Source organism: Stegodyphus dumicola, chromosome X1 (assembly GCF_044657685.1).
Source record: "Stegodyphus dumicola isolate Sdum_Otavi_A_Nest chromosome X1, ASM4465768v1".
Lineage (NCBI taxonomy): Eukaryota > Metazoa > Arthropoda > Arachnida > Araneae > Eresidae > Stegodyphus > Stegodyphus dumicola.
The window spans coordinates 62548123-62569127 of record NC_140780.1 but is presented as its reverse complement, the minus strand read 5'-3'; the positions used below and the strand labels follow the sequence as shown (position 1 = coordinate 62569127).

Sequence of the window (21005 nt, the reverse complement as noted above, 5' to 3'; positions counted from 1 at the left end):
TCATCCGCCGTACAGTCCCGACCTGGCACCGAGCGACTTCCACCTATTCCCAGCAATGAAGAAGTGGCTGGCTATGCAGCGTTTTGATGACGACACACAGCTGCAAGAAGAGGTAACGAAGTGGTTGAAGGCGCAGGCGGCCGAATTTTTCGACGAAGGAATTTCCAAGCTCGTACATCGCTACGATAAATGCCTTAATTTGTATGGTGACTATGTAGAAAAGTAGTATTTGAGTGTGGCTTTCATCTGTATATAATAAAATTTGTTTCCTATACTTTGTTTATTTTTTTATTCCAAAACGTAATCTACTTTCTGGATAGCCCTCGTATAAGATGCATATTTAATTGTTTTTTTATTGCAGTAAGATTTTTGTTACACCTTTGATTATTGTAAAAGTAACTTCTAAACATTCTTCTTTAATTTAGATGTAATCCAACATTAGGATTTTGAAAATTTCTTCATCTGAGCTATGTAATTATTTTGTAAATGGTTTTCTTTCTTTTTTTAGTTGGCTCATACTCAAGATTGGTGCTTCCACACAGCACGTGTAAATTGTTTATCGTGGGCACCAAATTCTTTATATTTAGCTAGTGGTAGTCTTGATACTAATATTATTATCTGGAGCACTGAAAACCCTACAAAGCATATAAGCATTAAAAGTAAGTGATAAATTTGTTAATTCTTAGTTTTTATGCTTATTTTAGAATTCTTTGCAAATGTAGGGTATTTGGCTGTTTGGTTTAAATTGATGTTTTATTTTAAAATGTTAGCATAAGTAATATAAGTAAGAACTTAAATATTATCTCAAATGAGCAAAGAAGTTCAATAATTACCCATTTATGCTGATTTTGGAGATGCGAAGTGAAAGACAAATTTAGAAAGGTGAGTGTGAAAATGGAAGAGATATCTTCAAAAGCTGTGATTAATCGATGTGGTATTATGGAAGAAAAATATTTTGTTGCCCTTTTTTTAGTTAAATTTGACCTCCATTTAATATTCGTTAGGGAAATTATTTAGAAAATATACTGATGTGTGTTGCAAAGTTATGTTGCAAAATTGTAAATAGCAACAGAATAATAGTATTTTTTAAATACATGGAATTGTTATAAAGAAAAATCTTTTCAATATTTTTAATGTTTTTAGTATATCTTAATTCATAATTTGGAAATTAGATGTCCACTTTTCTTATTGTTCAAGTTGCAAAGATTTTTCATATATGCTGCCATGAAATTCTAGTATCTCATAACAGTTTCTTGCTGTTAAAAGTTTCAGAATTCACTGTTCCAAGCAATTGTAGTATTTTTAGCTTTCTTAGCAAACGTCTAGTTCCAAGGCTATCATTCTTATAAGTGTTTTTTTTTTTTTTTTTTTTTTTTTATCTTTTAAATTAAAAAGTAACTGAATGAGCAGAAAAATCAGTGAACACTGAGAGTTTGCCCTGAGCTTCAATCCTGGTGAATGAGCTGGCTGCATCGTGGTTTTATGGTTTTCTTCATGTGCCCATGACTAAACCAGCTTTCCTTAGAATGTCTTTCGTGAAGGCATTCCGCTTTTGGCAGTTTTCTACCAGAATCAAATAAATCAAACCAAATTAAAAATTATGGTGCATATAGTATAATAATTTTGATTTGAAAATAGTAAATAGACTTAAATTTTATCTAATTTTTTTAGGAATACATCAATTTGTTATATCTCAAATTATTGCATGCATTTGTAAAAATTTAAATTTTTACAAATGCATGCACTGTTTGTGCAACTCACAGACGTTTTTAATGCTATTATCTGCACTATTACAGAATAATTGTTTTTACAGTAGGTATATATTCCATGATACAAAACTCCACCTTGCTTAGAGATAGTTTTTTCTTCTGTACTACCTGATAAAAATATATAAATTTTCTTATGCTATCTCTGTTGTAAGTGCAGTTTTTTTTCATTGATTATCAATCACTGCTGTAGGAAATAATTATGGACTACTTGCAAGTGTATGCATAATGTATGTAGAGGATGATCTTGTGAAAGACAGGCTGTGTATTAATGTTCATCTTAGTATATGTACCATATTCTGTAAATAACTGCCATTTTTTTTAGCCACTAGTTGCCAAGAATTTTGCTGCTGCTAATCTGTACAGATATTTTTGTGGGGTCACAACTAAAACACTTTCAATAGTGAAATAATCAAGTATTTTTAGCTATTCTCTCTGTTTTTAATGAAACTAGTACTAGTAAATCATTTGCAAAACAGTTTTTTGGTTTTTATTTTATTAAAACATTTGAATTAAAAATTTAATAATATATTAAATTACAAAACAACATTTAATGAACAATTTAATTTATACCGATGTTTTTATCTGGACTTTAAATAATTTTTTGATTCTGCATTTTGCAAGCTAATGAGATCCCATATAAAACATTTAAAAGTATGAAGTTTGGTAATAAAAGAGAGAAAGAATACTAAAGGGGTAAAGTCACTTAACAGGCAATTAACTTCAGAGAACAAAGGCTTTGGTATATGAGTGGAATAATAATTGCTCCCTAGTTCTTAGAATTGCAGCTACTTACTGAGGTATGTTATCAATGAGTTCGTCAGGCCTACCAGAGATCAAGTGGATAAGATTTCTGGATATTCCTAATTCAGCTTGGGATCATATATAGTAAACAGGCTGCTGTGTGAGTGTTTTCATCGTTTTCCCCATGTGAAATGTTTCTGTAAGCAAATTTAGACGAAGGCATCAATCTCTTTAGGCAGAGCCCTTATATGCTTTTCCATATTCAAACATATTGCAAAACGTACAGCGAGTGTAGGGTACAATTTTGCACTGTGATATATTGGACATTACTGGAATCATAGATCAGTAATCTGTTTCCTTTATATTATCCACCAAGTGATTCACATTAGGAGCACTTGAAACCAAGTCTTTGTGCTAAAGTAAGTGGAGCATTTGTCATTTTGCTTCTTAAAGAGCCGAGGACCATATTCGTGTTATAGTACCTTGCTTGATTATTTCTTCACCATCTGGATGCTGAAAGGGTTATGTAGGACTCCAGAATATTCTATCAGTGTGTACTTGACAGAGATTTATTTCCGAGGACAAAAATTTAAACTTAAGCGTGCAGGTAAAGATAATTGTAAATAAGCGACACAGTTAATTTTTTTTTTTTTTTTTCATTTCAATAGTGGTTGAATACTTATTATCAACAAATACTGATTGTTTTACCCCAGAAGAGTAGTGCTAAAAGTGGTAAGCAAATACCATAAAACAAGTTTATAAGGTATTTCTCCCGCTTTCATAGCGTGCCTTCATGGTGTAGTGGTTCTGCACACTGAGCCGGTATTCCAGAGGTCTGTGGTTTGATTCCTGGTGAAGGGGGTTGCTATTTTTCATTTTTCCGGCTTTTCCAATTAACATAATGTCTCTACAAGTTCTTATTGAAAAAGCTATGGAAAAACACCCCTACCAGATGATCCACAAACATTTTAAACTGAACATTAAACTGAATTAAGCAGGGTTGCCACACTACCTGGAAAACCGGGAAAAAGTCAGGGAATTCGGAAATTGACCAAAAAATTCAGGGAAAAGTTAGGGAATTTAAGTGTTTTAGTCAAAATCTGGAAAAGTCAGGGAATTTCATACAACGATCCCGCCAAAAAAGGCGAGTTTTGCACCGACGACGGGAGAGATCACTTTTTTGGCGAATTGTGTATCACGTGAGTGTCATTCGGGCAGCTGGCATAGAGCCAATTTTCGCAGCTGCAATTTGATTGTCTTTTTAGAAAGGCAAAGCAAGTTTCCCGCAACTTTTGGTTTCCAGTAACCTCAAGAATCGCATGTGCAGTGCATGAACTAAAGAAAGTACCTGTTCTCGTATAAAACAAAATGGGTTTAATCCTAGTATACGGTACCATGAAGGTTAGAATAAAAAAATATGTATTGTAAAGAAGGAAAACCTCTCTGCAACAGACGTGGCTCTGTTCCATCATAGTGGGAAACAGCTGTGCATGCGCCAAAGCTCGAAACCGGTGTCGAAGTTCGAAGGTCACGTTATCAAAAGTTCATAAAATGAATGTCATTTAAAATTTCTTTAAACTCTAAAGGAAAAGAAAATATTTTTTGGCGCAAGTAAATTAATTCATGGATTAGTTATTTTGAGGGGGGGGGAAACTACGAAAATCCGCTTTTAAAATTATTGCGAAAAATCCAAGAAAAAACATTCTTTGATAAAACATTTCTTCTTGGATTTTTCGCAATATTTTAAAAACAGATTTTTGTGGTTTTTTTTTTTTTTTTTCCCCCCCCCTCAAAGAACGTTTCTTCTTAACACGTGTTTCTCAATTTCCTGTACACAGCGCGGAGAATGAAATTCTGGCCGCCAGGTTCCGTCGCCAAATCCCTTGGCAAATTTTCCCTCCGCTTTTTACATGGACGTTCTTTGGTTAGAATAATGTCCATGTATGGTAGAGGGATTTGGCGACATGATGATGAGCAGTAAACGGGTCATTTTGTTCTTGACGACAATTTTCAAAATCATGCGAAGGCCGTATCGTATACTAGGATTTTACCGCAAAATCTTTTTTTTTTTTTTTTTTTTCTTTCTTTTCTTTTTAATAAATACATTGTCATTTTGCAGTAAAATAAAAAAATAGTAATCAATCATCTAGGATAACCATGTAATATAACTATATTCGCTAAAATGTCGTTGATTATTCTAATTAAATTTTTAAGTAATTATCTTTATTTTTATGTTATTCATATCATTTAATGTTGCTTCTTCCCTCTAAATTTATTTATCATTAGTAAATAATATTTCCAAATTTCAGGAAATTTTCTCTGGCATAATCCTGAAATTAATTCTAACAGTATGATGACATCATGAAATTTAATGCACATATTTTTTCTTTATGTGTGCTGCGAAATAAATATAAAATACCTCAATTTAGTAAAAAAATATCATTAAATAGATTTCTTTCTTTTGTTTGGCTGCAGAATGTCTGCAAAAAAAGCCTTATTTTATTCCAGATTTGGCAGATTCTAATCTCAATCTTCAGTGGAGAAAACAACTCCTATTATAATAATATTTGTGTTTTCAAGTGTTAAGGTGCCTTTTAAGAATACACCTCACACAAATTAAATTTACCTAAAATCTAACCTAACTTTTAGCATTGTGTTGTGATTTATAAGAACCGGATTAGCCTCGTGTTGAACTGGGGATGAACATGAATAATAATTAAATAAAACGTACAGTTGTTATCCAGTGTATATATCTTAAATTTTATTAAGTTTTTTAAAGTGGAAAAGTAAACAAAATTATCAAACAAAGTGTACCAAGAATAATTAACCCCTTAACTGCCGCGGGCGTATATATACGCCTTGCTCAGCCGATGCGTTAACTGCCCCAGGCGTATATATATACGTCCTTCCAAACTGCTATCATTTGCTTTGCGCTGCTACACCTAAAATTATTCGCAAAGTTAACGCATCGGCTGCGCATCTGGGCGCATCAGGGGCAGTTAACGCATCGGCTGAGCAAGACGTATATATACGCCCGCGGGAGTTAAGGGGTTAAGAATAAATGTCCTCTGGGATTTATTGAATAATTAAGTGAATTTGCTACACAGTACAAGTAATACCATAATTAATTTACATCTTAGCACAGCCAACGTACATTACGCGGATAGACTGGAATTTTCTTGAAATATACCTGGAAAACCTGGAAAAGTCAGGGAATTTCATTCTCCTGTTTGAGTGGCAACCCTGATTAAGGCTTAATGATTAATTTTAAAATTACAAATAATAAAAAATAATTTAACTGTATTATAAATATTTTCAAATCTTATCAGTTATAAACTGTTTTGCATGACATTTATGTTGCAGAGACTGAGAAAAAAATTTCTTATAATTCATTTTTTTACATTATTTTACAATCTGTTTTTTACATTGTATTTTTTGTAGTCGTGTTAATTTTGCAAAATATAGAAGCTGATATTTTTTAGTTCATGTTTGTTTTTCTTGTGTTAAGTTGTGCTTTATTGATATCATTATTGGTGTCTCTCACATTGTTTTGTTTTCATTTACAGAAGCTCACCCTCAAAGCCAAATCACCAGAATTGGGTGGCTTGATAATAATGTATTGGTTTCTACTGGTCAAGATAGTAATGTGAAAATTTGGGATATTGTGTATTAGTTTTTAATACAGCCTCATGTTGCGACTTCTTGCAATATATTTGGTGTTTGAAAATTCAGCAACATGCATAAGTCGAGGTGCAAAACAAAAGAAATATATAATATTTGTTCCAGAAAAGCCTCCATAAATGTGCATTTTATATCTATTGAAAAGCTGTTCTGAAAGGGATTTATTCTATGTAAAAAATTTGATACAGATTTTCACTTGTTGGATATGAAGTGTTCTACACATTAGTTTGATGAACTGCAGTTCTGGGATATTCAGGGCTTATTCCTATGTATTATTTTTATTTTGATTGAAACTGAAGTCAATTATTAATGTTAAATATGCTTTAAAATGAACGAAAGGTTACAAAGTGTACTTTAAATTCCTTTGTACTGGCTTTATGACTAGTACACCATCTCTGAGTTCAGCAGCATGTTTGGTTGTTGCATTCTTTTCAAATTATATTTCGGAAGCTCTGTGTGTAAATATTATGTGATTTTTGCTGTTCATGCTTTAGATGTATTTATAGTTCTTGTTTATTCCTGCTTATATTTAATGTTATTTTACTAGACTTTTCGAAATGTTTGAAAGGTGTGATATTGCTTAACTTAAAAGTTTTTTAATCTGATAAAATTATGCTTTAATGAAACTAATCTTTTTTATGCTTTTGCTACTTTAATAATTTGTTTTTTTTTTTTACATTTTGATGTATATTGTATTGTCTTTTGGGACGTTTTGTTGAAATGTTTGTAATGGGATTTTGATTTTGTTCAGTAGCTTAATTTATTATGTTAAGTAAATGTAAACTGTTGATGTTAGAACAAAACTATGTTTGTACCAAAGATTTCACTATTTAACAACCATGCTTTATTTAAATAAAATAAAACATTTATGTGTTTATCATCTTTGAGATTATGAAAATTTTGTATTGTTTGATTGGTGTGGGTTGTATGCTTTTTTACATTAATGATCTTGCTGTGTTGTATTATTTCATATTTTCTTAACCACTTGCGCTATGACTAAACTTCATGGTTGCAGTGCCGTGTGCTGGTTATATAACAAGCGGTAAAGTGTCTCATTTACGCTGCTCCGCGTCTGCGAGTGCAACATCCAGAGCTCTAACAAGAGAAATAAACAATCTCGTTGTTAGCCGATGTGTGCGCCATGTTATTTTCATTTTTGCGATAAATGCCTAGCGTCGTGGTGTTCACGTAGCTCGTAGTTTGAGACAAAAGCATCTCGATGTGCGTGGCACGTCTTTTTAGTGCAAGTGGTTAAATGGTTGAATTCTTTTTAGAATTTTTGTTTTCTGCTATTTTAGCAGCTGCCTGTAACCTGGATGGGATTCAGTGTTTTGAATCATATGAGTTCTGAGCTGTCTGTAGTAAACATTTATTGGGCTGGAACTTAAATGCTTTAAAAATCGTGAATACTTTATTAAAGATTACTTTTATTGATCAAAATTTATGGAAGTGATTTTCTTTATTCGGGATTATATCTCATATAACTTTAAATATAGTTAGTGCACATTGTTTTTTACAACCATCATTAGTGGTAAAAACTGCCCAAATGTAGGTGCTATATTCATCTGTATTTATACCTGCATTTCCAGCTCTCCTATTAACTGCATTTGTTTATCAGTGCCCCTAAAATCTTAATAATCTCCCAAAAAGGGATATGAAAAATTGAAAACTGTTTCATGTATCTCGTCTTCATATGAAATGAGTTAAAGGTATATTTGTATTTGTATGTTTTATTAATTATCTGTTACAAAGGCATAATAATTTATATATTTTAAACTTATAAGCAGAAAACAATCTCCTTTGTTTCAATATTTCTAAACAACTCTTCAATCATTTATATGAACAGAATACATTTATTTTTATATGGTCCTAGATATTAGATGTTAGTGTGTTAAGTGAATAAATTTACATCTGAATTTTGCAATATAAATTTGTTTAACAGCCTGGTATTATTTTCATTTAGAAAAGTTTACCATTTGTATAAATGTGTGTATAAATTGTTTCAGCAATGTCATTATTGAAGGTGATATATGTTATTTTTTAGCAAAATGCTGAAATTAATGTGTTCTGGAAATGCAATAAAAGGGACAGTTAATCAAGTTTTGAAATTGATGGTTTTGATAAAATATTTAATAAAACCCTATTTTTGTATGTGTGTGGAAATATTTTGATGTTGTCCTTGTGAAAGAAAATTATTTGAATCATAAAAAAATAGGTTTATTTATACCTTTAAATGAACAATAAATATTTGAAGAATTTTATGTGTGCATTTTATCTAAATTCCTTTGTACATATCTCTCTTTTCCATGGAAATTTGCCCACCAGTGGCTGAGCGGTAATGTCTCTGAACACTGGTAGTTCGGTCTGAGATTCGAATCCCGTGAACAGTCTGGTTGCATGGGTGTTTTCGTGCTTTTCCCCCATATGTAACGTGTATATGAGCAAACTTCCCATAGAACTTCCTCCACGAAGGCAGCTCTCCCCTTAGGAAGATTCCCATAATCACACAAACCAAACCAAAGCAATCCAGGGAAATTTGATCTATTGCTTTTGTGATAATTAATTTCCAGATCTCATCATTTATTACATTATTTTACATTTATTTATTTACTTGTATTAACTTTAAAGAATTATCTACTAGTTTCACAAAAGTAATATTTTAGTTGAATATGATAAAAGTCTGTCCTGTAGCGAAGAATTATAAATACAATCATGCTTCCATATCTTCTCATTTAGTATACATAGTTTATAAGTACAGATTGAAGAAGGCTGGTACTTCAGAATTCTGTTATGGATATTAGGTATTGCCAGGCCTTGGTAACTGTTAGTCCTCTGAAAAGCAGGGCTGTATATATATACAGCCTAGAATATTTTTGTGACATCGTTAAGAAAGTATATATTTCTGCATTTTTGAAGTATGTCCAAGAATTTAAGGCAATATTTTACAAGTGCATAAATCCAAGTGTAAAGTAGCAGGGGCATTTTGGCATTGAAATCAAGAAAAAAACTCTTCCTTATAGTGGTTTTGGAAAGTTTGTGTGCTATCTTAGTGATATACCATGCCACTCAAAGGGTTAAGCTTCCACCCCAGTTTTGGACCCCCCCACATCTGCTACCATCAAACTCTTGAGAGGTCTTTACTCACCATGTATTTTGTCTGTCCCTTTGCTGCATAGACACTGTGTGGTTATAACCATTCATACCTTTCCCAGTATTTGAACCCAGGCCAACTGGTATGGCAGTCAGGATCACTAACCATTATACTGGCTGGGTGGCATCCATACTTTACAAAAAAAAAATTTTTTTTTTCAAAATATGTGTGGAGGTAGAATGCACCCTAACAGTGTGAAACAACAACTTATTCCCATTAAGTAGTGTCTTTCATGGGGACATACCACTATAATTCTATAGTAAGTCAGAATGTTTGTAGCACATATCAGACTTATTTAATCAAGTAAGGAGAAAATGCTGTATGTAGAACTTTGAGTGTATTCTCAGATTATATGTCACCCTTCAGACATGCATTGACTCACTCATAATATAGTGATATGGGAGTCATGACTGACAATGATGAAAGAGTACTTAACTCTTTTCTTTGTTTCTGTTGTAGTACTTGAGAAAATTTTTCATTTCTGTCATCTCTTGTAACAGTATACGGTTTTATGTAATAAAAGTACTACAGTTTGTTCTATTGCATTTTGAAGATTAAGCTAAAATGTATGGAATTATTACTTTCTTACGTAAGTGCATGTGAAAGAGTATTTAGTATAATTTGTATTTATTTAGGTGTATAAGACATAATATAGTTCTGGAATAAAACATATTAATTGATATTACTTAGCACTTTCATAAAAATTTCAGAGGGTTCGCACGATCCTTAAAAATCCTTAATTTCAACCAAATTCAGCAGGCGGTCCTTATTTTTAATTGTCTGAAATTTCTGTCTGTTTTTACGACTGCTATTTTGAATGTGAATTTTAGACAAATATTTTTGATGATTCATTGACAAATATAGTTATCTTTTGAATGGGTGAAGAGGTTCATGGATTATAATTTGTTCCTATTTCTAAATATAAACGAAGGGGATACTCAAGTTTCTGAGCAAGAAGTGAAACGTAAGCATTTCGAAATTATTTCATATTTTCCAATGAAGAGCTCTTAACTTTTGCGTCTACTTTTTGCGTTTGGGCTTGTCAATTCTTTATTAAACAGTTCCAAATTTATCAACTTATCAACATTTTGGCGATTTTAAGATCAGTTTCTATAGAAAATTTTTAGTTCGGAAATCTAGGAATTTCTCGATGATATTTTTTTAAATATTATAACATTGATCAATTTCATTAAAATAATGCTAATATATTGAAATTGTATTCAAGAAATAACATTAAAATGAAACATTTTTATTTTTCGCTATCTTATTATAAAGTGACACTATTTTTGATTTTGGCCACTTATACAGTATTTTGAAACTGAAAAATAAACAAGGTAATAAATGCTTTGGTCTTTAGCAAAATTTGTGAAACAACTCTTAGCTGTAGCAAAATAGCTATGTAGTTAATTAAAATGCCTTTGTTTTAATTTTATCATGGCAAGAGATTTTTCCTTGTGGTTGTTTTAATATGCATCAGTTTTCTCTATGGAATAAATTTTATACTTTTTTCTTTTTTCCTCTGAATTTTTTTTTTTCAAAATATTTTTAGGGTTTTGCTGTTACAGAATTGGTAGGGGTAATTTTTCTTTAGAATTTTAGACATTGCAATTTGGAAAGTTTAGAAAGATTTGAAGGCATGTTTTACAGACCCATGAATCTAGCAGATTCCAGAAAAATGTCTTCGTTGTATTAACACGAAATGGATGTATTTTACAGAAAGTTTGTGATGAACTTTTACTTTTTGGAGAAACTTCTGAAGAAGAATGGAAACAATATTTGAATGTTTTACTTCTGATAGTAGAAGTCTTTTTCTTAACATGTTTGTGGCCCACCAGCGGCCGAGCGGTAAAGTCGCTGAACACTGGTAGTTCGGTCTGAGGTTCGAATCCCGCGAATGGGCTGGCTGCATGGGTGTTTTCATGGTTTTCCCCATGTGTAACGTGTATACAGGCTAGTTTCCCTTAAAAAGTCCTCCACGAAGGCATCCCTCCCCTTAGGCAGATAGCCCTCGACAATTGCCGTAATTAAATAACCTAACGTATCCTTAACATGTTTGTTTACCTTCCCATTATTTTCTCTACTTTTCACTAGACACAAGCATGGAAAGCTTCTAATCTTATCACATGGACACTCATTTATAGAAAGGAATTTTTCTATTAATAAAGAAATTGAAAACTGACAGTTTAAAAGATACATCTTATATTTCTCAGTGCATCGTCAGTCACGTAGCTAGGGTGGGGCAAGGGGGACATCTGTCCCCGCACACAGTATCCATGGGATGCCAAATTGATGTTACAAAATTTTAGAATGAAATGTTTTTCATTCTTAGCATACAGATGGGGGGGTGTGTGCAAAATCTTCAGTTGTCCCCGAATGCTGAAAACCCTAGCTACAGCTTTGTGTATCATACACAGGGCTGGTACTATGCATTTTCCCACCTGATGCAAACTCTGTGGATCCTAAATTATAAAATTTTGCCGTTTCTAAATTCTAAAAATTCTGTTACACCTGCTTTGTAACCGGCCTTTACCGTATATCATTTCATATTTATTCTGAATGTTCACATTACTAAAGAAATAAAATTGGCACCTTTTCCTATATGATCTACATGCACTCAGTTTTTTAGAATAACAGAAATCTTTAACCGCTTGCCTGATTATCTCGGGTTTGTATGTATTGCAGTTAATTATTATCCCGAGAAAACTCGGGCGAAGCAGAATTTGTTAGTATGATTTCTTTTATTACGGTTTTATTTGGTCTGGAGGAAATGAAAAGAAATATTCACCTTTGATTGGCAATTTGCCAAATTTTGTTGGTTGCGCGATTCTTTTGGAGGAACTGGTCACTTGTCTTCCTATTGTATTGTATACATTGGCTTGTGGATTAGTAATGTATAAAGAAGGATGCATGCGTTGAAAAAAAATAAAATGATGGCGATGATGCAAGATAGCGAAAGCGATGATTTTTCAGATAATAATTATGAAGAGGTGGGGAAAAAAAATCAAATCCAACGAGACAGTGTACTCTGTGCTCCCGTGAAAGAGATTCCAAACCCTAGCTACAGCTTTGTGTATCATACACAGGGCTGATACTATGCATTTTCCCACCTGATGCAAACTCTGTGGATCCTAAATTATAAAATTTTGCCGTTTCTAAATTCTAAAAATTCTGTTACACCTGCTTTGTAACCGGCCTTTACCGTATATCATTTCATATTTATTCTGAATGTTCACATTACTAAAGAAATAAAATTAGCACCTTTTCCTATATGATCTACATGCACTTAGTTTTTTAGAATAACAGAAATCTTTAACCGCTTGCCTGATTATCTCGGGTTTGTATATATTGCAGTTAATTATTATCCCGAGAAAACTCGGGCGAAGCAGAATTTGTTAGTATGATTTCTTTTATCACGGTTTTATTTGGTCTGGAGGAAATGAAAAGAAATATTCACCTTTGATTGGCAATTTGCCAAATTTTGTTTGTTGCGTGATTCTTTTGGAGGAACTGGTCACTTGTCTTCCTATTGTATTGTATATGTTGGCTTGTGGATTAGTAATGTATAAAGAAGGATGCATGCGTTGAAAAAAAAATAAAATGATGGCGATGATGCAAGATAGCGAAAGCGATGATTTTTCAGATAATAATTATGAAGAGGTGGGGGAAAAAAAATCAAATCCAATGAGACAGTGTACTCTGTGCTCCCGTGAAAGAGATTCCAGCGGTAAGCCAGTAAGAAAAGAGACCAGATACCAGTGTAGAATGTCGGACATCACTCTGTGTTGTCCCTTGTTTCAAAAACTATCATACAAAGATTAATATTTAACTTTTTTCCGTTTGCCCGAGATAACTCGGGATAGTAAACTAATATTAAAAATAAATGCTTTCACACCTTCAAAAAATTAAAAATTCAACTTAAAACCTACATATTTTGATTTGTTTCGTTTTGTTGTATTTAATAATAAAATAAAAAAATGTGATGATTTTTTGCAATTTTTTTCAAAAAAAAATTTGTAAGGGAAGCGGTTAATTAAATACAAAAATTCTAAAATTAAGAGGAAACGTGTTGAAGAAGGAAACCGAATATATAAAGAGAAAGAAAATTAGTCTTCAAAGATATGTATGGTTATTATTATATAAATTAAGCAGTTGTTTATAATTTCAGCCTTTGTTATAATTTTCTGTTTCTTCACCAGAATGCAAATCACTGAGATAGTTTTTAACCCTTTGAGGGGCGGTATATAAAATAATTAAAATTTTGCGTGAATCGTAACATATAGAATCTAAAAACACAAAATTGAGACTTAAAAAAAAACTAGAGCCAGATCCTGAATTTTGAGAGCTGGTATATATTTTATAATGGTCCCCCTCTAAGCTGCCAATTGCTAATTTTTTTTTTTTTTTTTAAATTTAACTTTGCTTACTTTTGATGTGCATCTACAGAGATGGGTGCTTGAATATAGTTATGCAAATCTGAAGACAAAACTTTTAAAATTTTAAAAATTAAATTTATGTTTTTATGCATTTTGATGATGCAATCCAGCTGAACATATTTATGTAAAATATGAGTAAAAACGTGTTGAAATTGATTTAAATTCAATATAATATAATTATTTTATGAAAAAATTTAGCAAATATAGCACTGCATGTGTAAGCCTATCATTCTGTAACTAAACTATTATAATGTAAATCAGCCGAAAATGAAAAAATTGAAAAATGAAACTATGACTCAGCTGAAAAATTATTTTGCATTTTTTAAATTGTTATATTTTATTCCATAGATAATATATAAAGAAGAGCATGCTTCATGCTATGATACCAAGAATCACCGCCCCCGGCACACACACACTTTCTATTATCGATTCCCATAAGAGCCCCTTTTTAATTTTTTGTAAATATAGGTTGTAATATATCATTTTGTTTACGGAGAAACGCTGTTGAACAATGTTATATTATACACCTCAAAGCTCTTATTTCGATTTTCAGCCCCTTTTCAACTTTTGAATAAATAAGGTAGTAATATATAATTTAGCTCAGGAAGAATATTTCTTCAATAGAAGTAAAGTGCTAGTACACCTCGAAGCCCACTTTTTTTCGATTATCAGGCCCATGTATCCTTTTTCACAAACCCAGGTTATACTATTTTGTTAATATTACCATAGAAAATTTTTAAATATTTGATATACTTAATAATAATACTTAAAATGAAGTGTATAATGAAAAAAAAAAATAATAATATATTTGTAATGGAAAAAGAAATGTTAGACTTTCCGCAATCTGTTTACAAAAAAAAAAAAAAAAAAAAAAAAAAAAAAAAAATTCTATAACTAATAACATCAAAAGAATTTTAAGTATGTTATATAGATATTTTCTGGAATACATTCTTAGACACACACACACACACACACACACACAAAAAAAAAAAAAAAAAAGACGCACCTACAAAGATATAAAGCAAATTGGACACAAATTGATATGCATACAGGTTTCGACGGAAAATGCAAAATCTTACATTTTGGCTGCCAATGAATGAACGGTTGTCGCTACAGCGCATCTGATCTGCGCAGCTGGCAGGATATTTAAGAGGAGAAATTACGATTCCAGGTCATAAATTCTTCACGAATTGCATTCCGTGTAGTCTGGTAGACAGTAACTATGCCTCGCATACAGGTGCGCGAACGCTATGCGCAGATGTCAGAATTTGAGAGAGGTCGTGTAGTGGGCTCAAAGAAGCCGGTTGGTCTTATCAGCGAACAGCTCAACATTTGAGCAGAAACGATGCCATTATTAGACGATGTTGGCAGGAATGGGTGAACCATGGCCGCACACAGCGTCAAGAAGGAAGCGGTAGGCCTAGAGAAACGACAGAACGTGAAGACCGAGCAATCGTCAGAGCGGCACTCACAGCCCCAGATGCATCAATATCATCGATTGTACATGCAACTAGTGCTTCAGTGACCACAAGGACCATTCATAGATGGCTCACAGAAAAAGCGCTGAGGTCACGGCGCCCCTTGCGCCGACTACCATTGACCTCTGTACAACGTCAAGCCCGTTTGCAGTGGTGTCGGGCTCATTCGCACTGGAATGTCACTGACTGGAGTAGAATAGTCTTCAGTGATGAGACCCGCTTTGAACTGAGCCCCGATGACCAGCGAAGGCGAGTCTGGGGACGCCCTGGACAGCGGTGTGATACCAACCTGACTGTCTTCCGGCAGACAGGCCGACAACCAGGAGTGATGGTCTGGGGTGCCATTTCGTTTCATAGTAGGACCCCTTTGGTTGTCATCCGTCGCAACCTTATAGCACAGCGGTACGTCGACAAAGTTCTAAGGCCTGTTGTGTTGCCCTTCATGTCACGCCACCCTGGGCTCAGCAAGATAATGCCCGCCCCCACACTGCACATGTTTCTACTGCTTACCTTAGTGCTTGCCTAACATTACCTAGGCCAGCAAGTTCGCCGGATCTCTCTCCTATTGAGCCCGTTTGGAGCATTATGGGCAGGGCCCTCCAACCAGCTCGGGATGTTGACGATCTAACGCGTCAGTTGGACAGAATTTGGCACGATATCCCTGGACATCCGCAACCTCTATCAATCGATGCCAAGCCGAATAACTGCTTGCGTAAGGGCCAGAGGTGGACAAACGCGTTACTGACTTTTTTACTTTTTGAAGCTCTATCACTTCAATAAATCATCCAATTTTTCTCAAACTGTAATCATTTGATTTTCTGTACATGTACATCACTTCTACCAATTTTCATTCCATTCGGATAACTCCTTCTTGGTGCGTCGTTTTTTTTTTTTTGTCTAAGAGTGTATATGGCCGAATGTTCATCAGAAAAAATAGTATTTATTTTATGATTAATTTTCCAAGTTCATAAAAATTTCAGTTATTGTAGCAAATTATAAAACAGGCATAAAATATTACGCATAAAACTGCAATGCTTTTTATGAATTACAATTAATATAAACATATCAATGAAATGCTATTGCGAATGAAACTTCTTGAAACATGTTTAATTTTTTGTTTGCATGCATAAAGGACTATCACAAGTGGAACACATCCAGTTTGTTCTTTTTTGTTTCTTTTCCATGCTGCATAATGCGCATCGTCTTAGTGTGCATCGCACTGCAAGATGCTCAGCATGCTTCAGGCTTTATTATCACTTTTGTCCACGTTTATTAATCCTGTGACAATTTCTAGGCAAAAATGTTTCAGAGAATTTTGTTCAGATTTTTCGTGGCATATTTTAAGCAATATATAAGAGTTTACTAGAGTTACATCTAAAAAATGAAAAAATTCTGTGCCGCCATTTTTTGCTTTTCCTGCCAATTTCATATATACTTTTCAAATGATCAAAGTGGTCTACAAATCCCATGTTATTATTATAGTCCGCAATAGTTTTTGAGGTAATGTTTTTCATAGTTCCCTCTTTTTCTTTTCTTTGTACTTGAAGAATTTCAATCGGCTGATTTTGATTTGATAAGACAGTCATCTTTCCACTTTATGCATGTAATCTTGTCGCTGCTAACTGAGAAATCAAAAATCTTCTCTTGTTAAGGCTTTTCCCTCTTTGAGGTTTTTAGGCAGGTTTTTCTTATTCATATTTACTGTTTCACAACAATAAATATTTTGCGTTTTTAGAAACCTAAATAAATTATACGTTGTGAAAAAATTGTCCATAAAAAGGTTGTGATTTTCCCCATACAACGCAGTGCACACATTTTTTACTATTCCTGCTACATTTTTTTTTATGCTACTTCATCTGTTTTACCAGTATAAATGTCAAATTAGCAGTAGAATCCGCTTTCATCGCATCACATTCATACCTTGTATAGGCCCACCAGCGGCCGAGCGGTAAAGTCGCTGAACACTGGTAGTTCGGTCTGAGGTTCGAATCCCGCGTACGGGCTGGCTGCATGGGCGTTTTCGTGGTTTTCCCCATGTGTAACGTGTATACGAGCCAGTTTCCCTTAGAAAGTCCTCTATGAAGGCATCCCTCCTCTTAGGCAGATAGCCCTAGTGTGCTTTGCCATAATTAAATACACCAATACACCAAACCATCCATACCTTGTAGCCATGTTTGATCGGTTTCTTTGGCATGTATTGCTTCAACGAACAACGACCTTTAATTATGATACAATTACACGCCGAACAAGTACTAATTTAGAAGTCAAACAACAAAAATCAGCGTTAAATTTTCAAATTTTCACACGACTAGTTTCGATGGTTTTACCGAACCATCATCCTCAGCTGCGAAAGCGCAAATGAACGAGATAAGATATAGTGATTAGATGATAAAAGATAAGAAAGAAGTGACAAGATTCCAGCTACTGACGCCATCTGTTGATGAAACCAGAACTAAAACATAATTTCTTTAAAGGCTGAAGGCAAAGATGGATTGGAATTAGGGTCATTAACTAAAACAGAAAGATTTTTTTTGAATGTGAAATGCCTCTAGAAAATTCAGTTCACCAATGGAAGATGTTTTATGAATAATTTTGGCTGCAGAAAACTTGAAAGTGTGATTTTCGGCCCAACAATGCTGGGCAAGAGAAGACTTCTGTGTTTCCTTTTTTCTAACATATGCCTCATATTCCTTTACGCGAAATTTTAAGGCTCTCTTAGTTTGACCAATGTAAATTAAACCACACTGGCAAGGAATTCTGTAAATACCCCAGGAATTCAAGTCTGAAATGGGGTTCTTGAGTATGGAACTCGGAATTTTATTGATGGGAGAATAAACGACCCGAAAGTTAAATTTCTGTAAAATGCGTGCAAACTTATAGCTAATTGATGGAAAGAAGGGAATTGACAACAGAATTTTTATAATCTCCTAAAACAAGAGTGTGCCTTTTGGTGTGTTGAGATGAGAATTTTTTAAAGAAACTAAATTAACGACCTTTAAATTTGACCATAGACTCGTCTGCAGCTGGATTTTGGTATGGTTGTAATGCATTCAAAAACTTTTCAGCCAAATTTGACAAAATTGGCCGCAATTTCTCTAGTTTATCAAATTCTGGGGATTCTCTCTGAGGTTGAACAGTATTATCATTAAGGTGTAGATGGGATAAAATCCGCGTAAATCGTTTCACGGACATTTGATCAGAAATATAGGCACCATGCATTTCTGGTGTAGAGGACCAATAATCCCTGTAACTGGGGATCCACTTTATTCCCATCAATAAATTTATTCCTAAGAATTTTAACAGTTCATTTAAATTAAAACTGTTAAAAAGTTTGTCCTTTTGCGTTGCATTTAAATTCGTCTGGAAAACTTACGTTTTCCATCAACGCCATGTCAAATAAAAAACAGAAATAGCGCAATAGGGGATTTGTCTTCCATGGATAAAACCTCAACTGATGGCCTTTGTCTTTCCGAAAATTCCGGATTTACTATCATTTACTTCATTTCTTCTTTCTCACGTTATTTCTAACGCCCGAGAATGGTCTATCACTTGCGTATCATCAGCACGACTTTAATTCTCCTCTGAGTCCGATTCATACGATACATACACTTCTTTATTTTGTGCGAATATTCTTCATCAGAAGTATCAGAAACGGCAATATGTGATCCATCAGAAGGAAGCTCTTCAAACAGTGCTTCCACCACAGAAAGTCATCTTTTAGGCATTTTCTATAAAACTTCATTGTTCTAAACAACTAAAAAATTTGCCCGTTTTTTCCCTTCCATAGGTAAATGTTTTGCATCTAAAACTGGCCTTAGAAACATTTTCCCTTCTTTCACCAACTGTGAAAATTTATTTCGAAAAACGACCTATTTGTATTCTAACCCAGGGGTAAAATTTCCCTTGTGTTCCTTAGTCTCTTATCTGAAAATAACAAAGAAGATACCCTAAAGAATAAAAGCAAGCTTTCAAATCAGCAGTTTTCCCATTACACTAAGAGATGGAGCTAAAGTGCATTTCCATTCCCGTATTTTTAAGTGAGCTTCCCCTTTGTGAAGATGGTGTGACACCTGCGCGTGAATCACTTTTTCTTCATTTTCGCTGCACTGTACGATTTTGGAAAACACGTAACAACGGGTGTCTTTAAGGACTAACTTGCCACACTTAACCTCTACAGTTGAGTATCGTTTTGACGCCAGACGAGAATTATTGAAATCGATGAGTCTTTCTCGTGGGAAAGGGTGAAGTGCTGAAATTAAAATTTTAGCTAAACAGATACGAATGAGAAACTTGAGTAAACAAAGAATGAAAAGAAAATAATATACTACTTTGTATTCAGTCCTAACACAGAGTTAGTAAACACTCCATCCACTCCGAAAATAATATTGAATACTAAACAACTTGTAAATAATCATAAACTATTATAATATAAGGAAATTCTGTCATCTCACAGTGTAGAGAAGGAGAAGCCTGGTGCTGCTATCTATTGACACGGTACCCTCAGTAGGGTGCCGGTATATACCGTATTTTTCGCCGTATAAGACGCACTTTTTCTTCCCAAAATCAGGGGGGGGGAAAGTGCCTGCCTCTTATACGGCAAATACAAAAGCCCACCATGGCCCTCCGCTGCCCCTCCACCTCTGCATACATACCTTACCGCAGGAATACTCGGCCACTCCGTTCCCTTCCACCTCTTGGCGCCGTCTGAGACCAGGAAGCCCCGCTCTGCCTCGCACTGTATTTGGACGGTCTCTGCCTCGCGCTGCGATTGGCTGAGCGAAGAGGCGCGTGCCTTCGCTCGCTCCCGCGCTGGCTTTGTGCACTTTTTAGTCTCGTAAGACAGCGCGGGAGCGGGTGAAGGCACGCGTCTCTTCGCTCAGCCAATCGCAGTGCGGGAGCAAGCGGAGGCGCGGATAGCTGTGAGCTGTGATATATGTAGTATGGTATATCTGAATGAAATATATCATATTTCATACCATCCCATCAAGATGTCGAAGCAGAAGAGACTGGCATATAAAGTTGCTTTCAAGCTGGAAGTAATAAAATTTGCTAAGGAGCATGGAAACAGAGCAGCGGAGAGACACTTTGGGCCACCTCCAACTGAGAAAATGATAAGAGAGTGGAGGAAACAGGAGGATCAGCTCCAAAAGTTGGATAAAAGCAAGCACACCTTGCGTGGACCAACTGCAAAGTGGCCAGAGTTAGAGGTAGAAGTAAAGGAGTGGATCACACGTCACCGGCAAAATGGACTTTCTGTCTCAACAAAAATGATAATCTATGAGGCCAAACGCATTGCTCTGGAGAAAGGCATTCAGGATTTCACCGGATCACCATCGTGGTGCTATAGATTTATGAATAGATCTGGCCTTTCTATGCGCACCAAAACCAGAATTGCACAAAAAATGCCAAAGGAATACTATCACACAAGTGTGTGAATGGGTTAAAAGGTCATGGGACTCCGTAAAGAAAGACATTGTTGTAAAATCATTCAAGAAGTGTGGCATTAGTAATGCCTTGGATGGAACAGAAGACGACGTCTTATTTGACACCAGTGAGGAAGAAAGTGATGACAATGACTGCGTGGATCTGTCCTTCCTCATTTCTGATAGCAGCGAAGAAGAGGAATTCTTGGGGTTAGAATAAAAACATGACAGCCTTATTTTTGTTACTTTCACTGTTTGCTGACTGTTTATGAGAGTAAAGATAGCTCTTAGTATGTTACATGGTTGACATAAAATTTTTCTTAAACTGC

At 34.4% G+C, this 21005-nt stretch overlaps 1 protein-coding gene across 1 annotated transcript in view; it reads left to right on the top strand.

The window, feature by feature from the left end:
- flr (actin-interacting protein 1 flr) overlaps positions 1-8452 on the top strand; it is a 66703-nt gene extending 58251 nt beyond the window's left edge. The window contains exons 15-16 of the mRNA XM_035377317.2: positions 509-659; positions 6077-8452. Coding sequence (XP_035233208.1) covers positions 509-659; positions 6077-6183 — 258 coding nt within the window. The 3' untranslated portion in view covers positions 6184-8452. The remainder of the gene's footprint in view (positions 1-508; positions 660-6076) is intronic.
- Positions 8453-21005: the final 12553 nt, after the last annotated feature.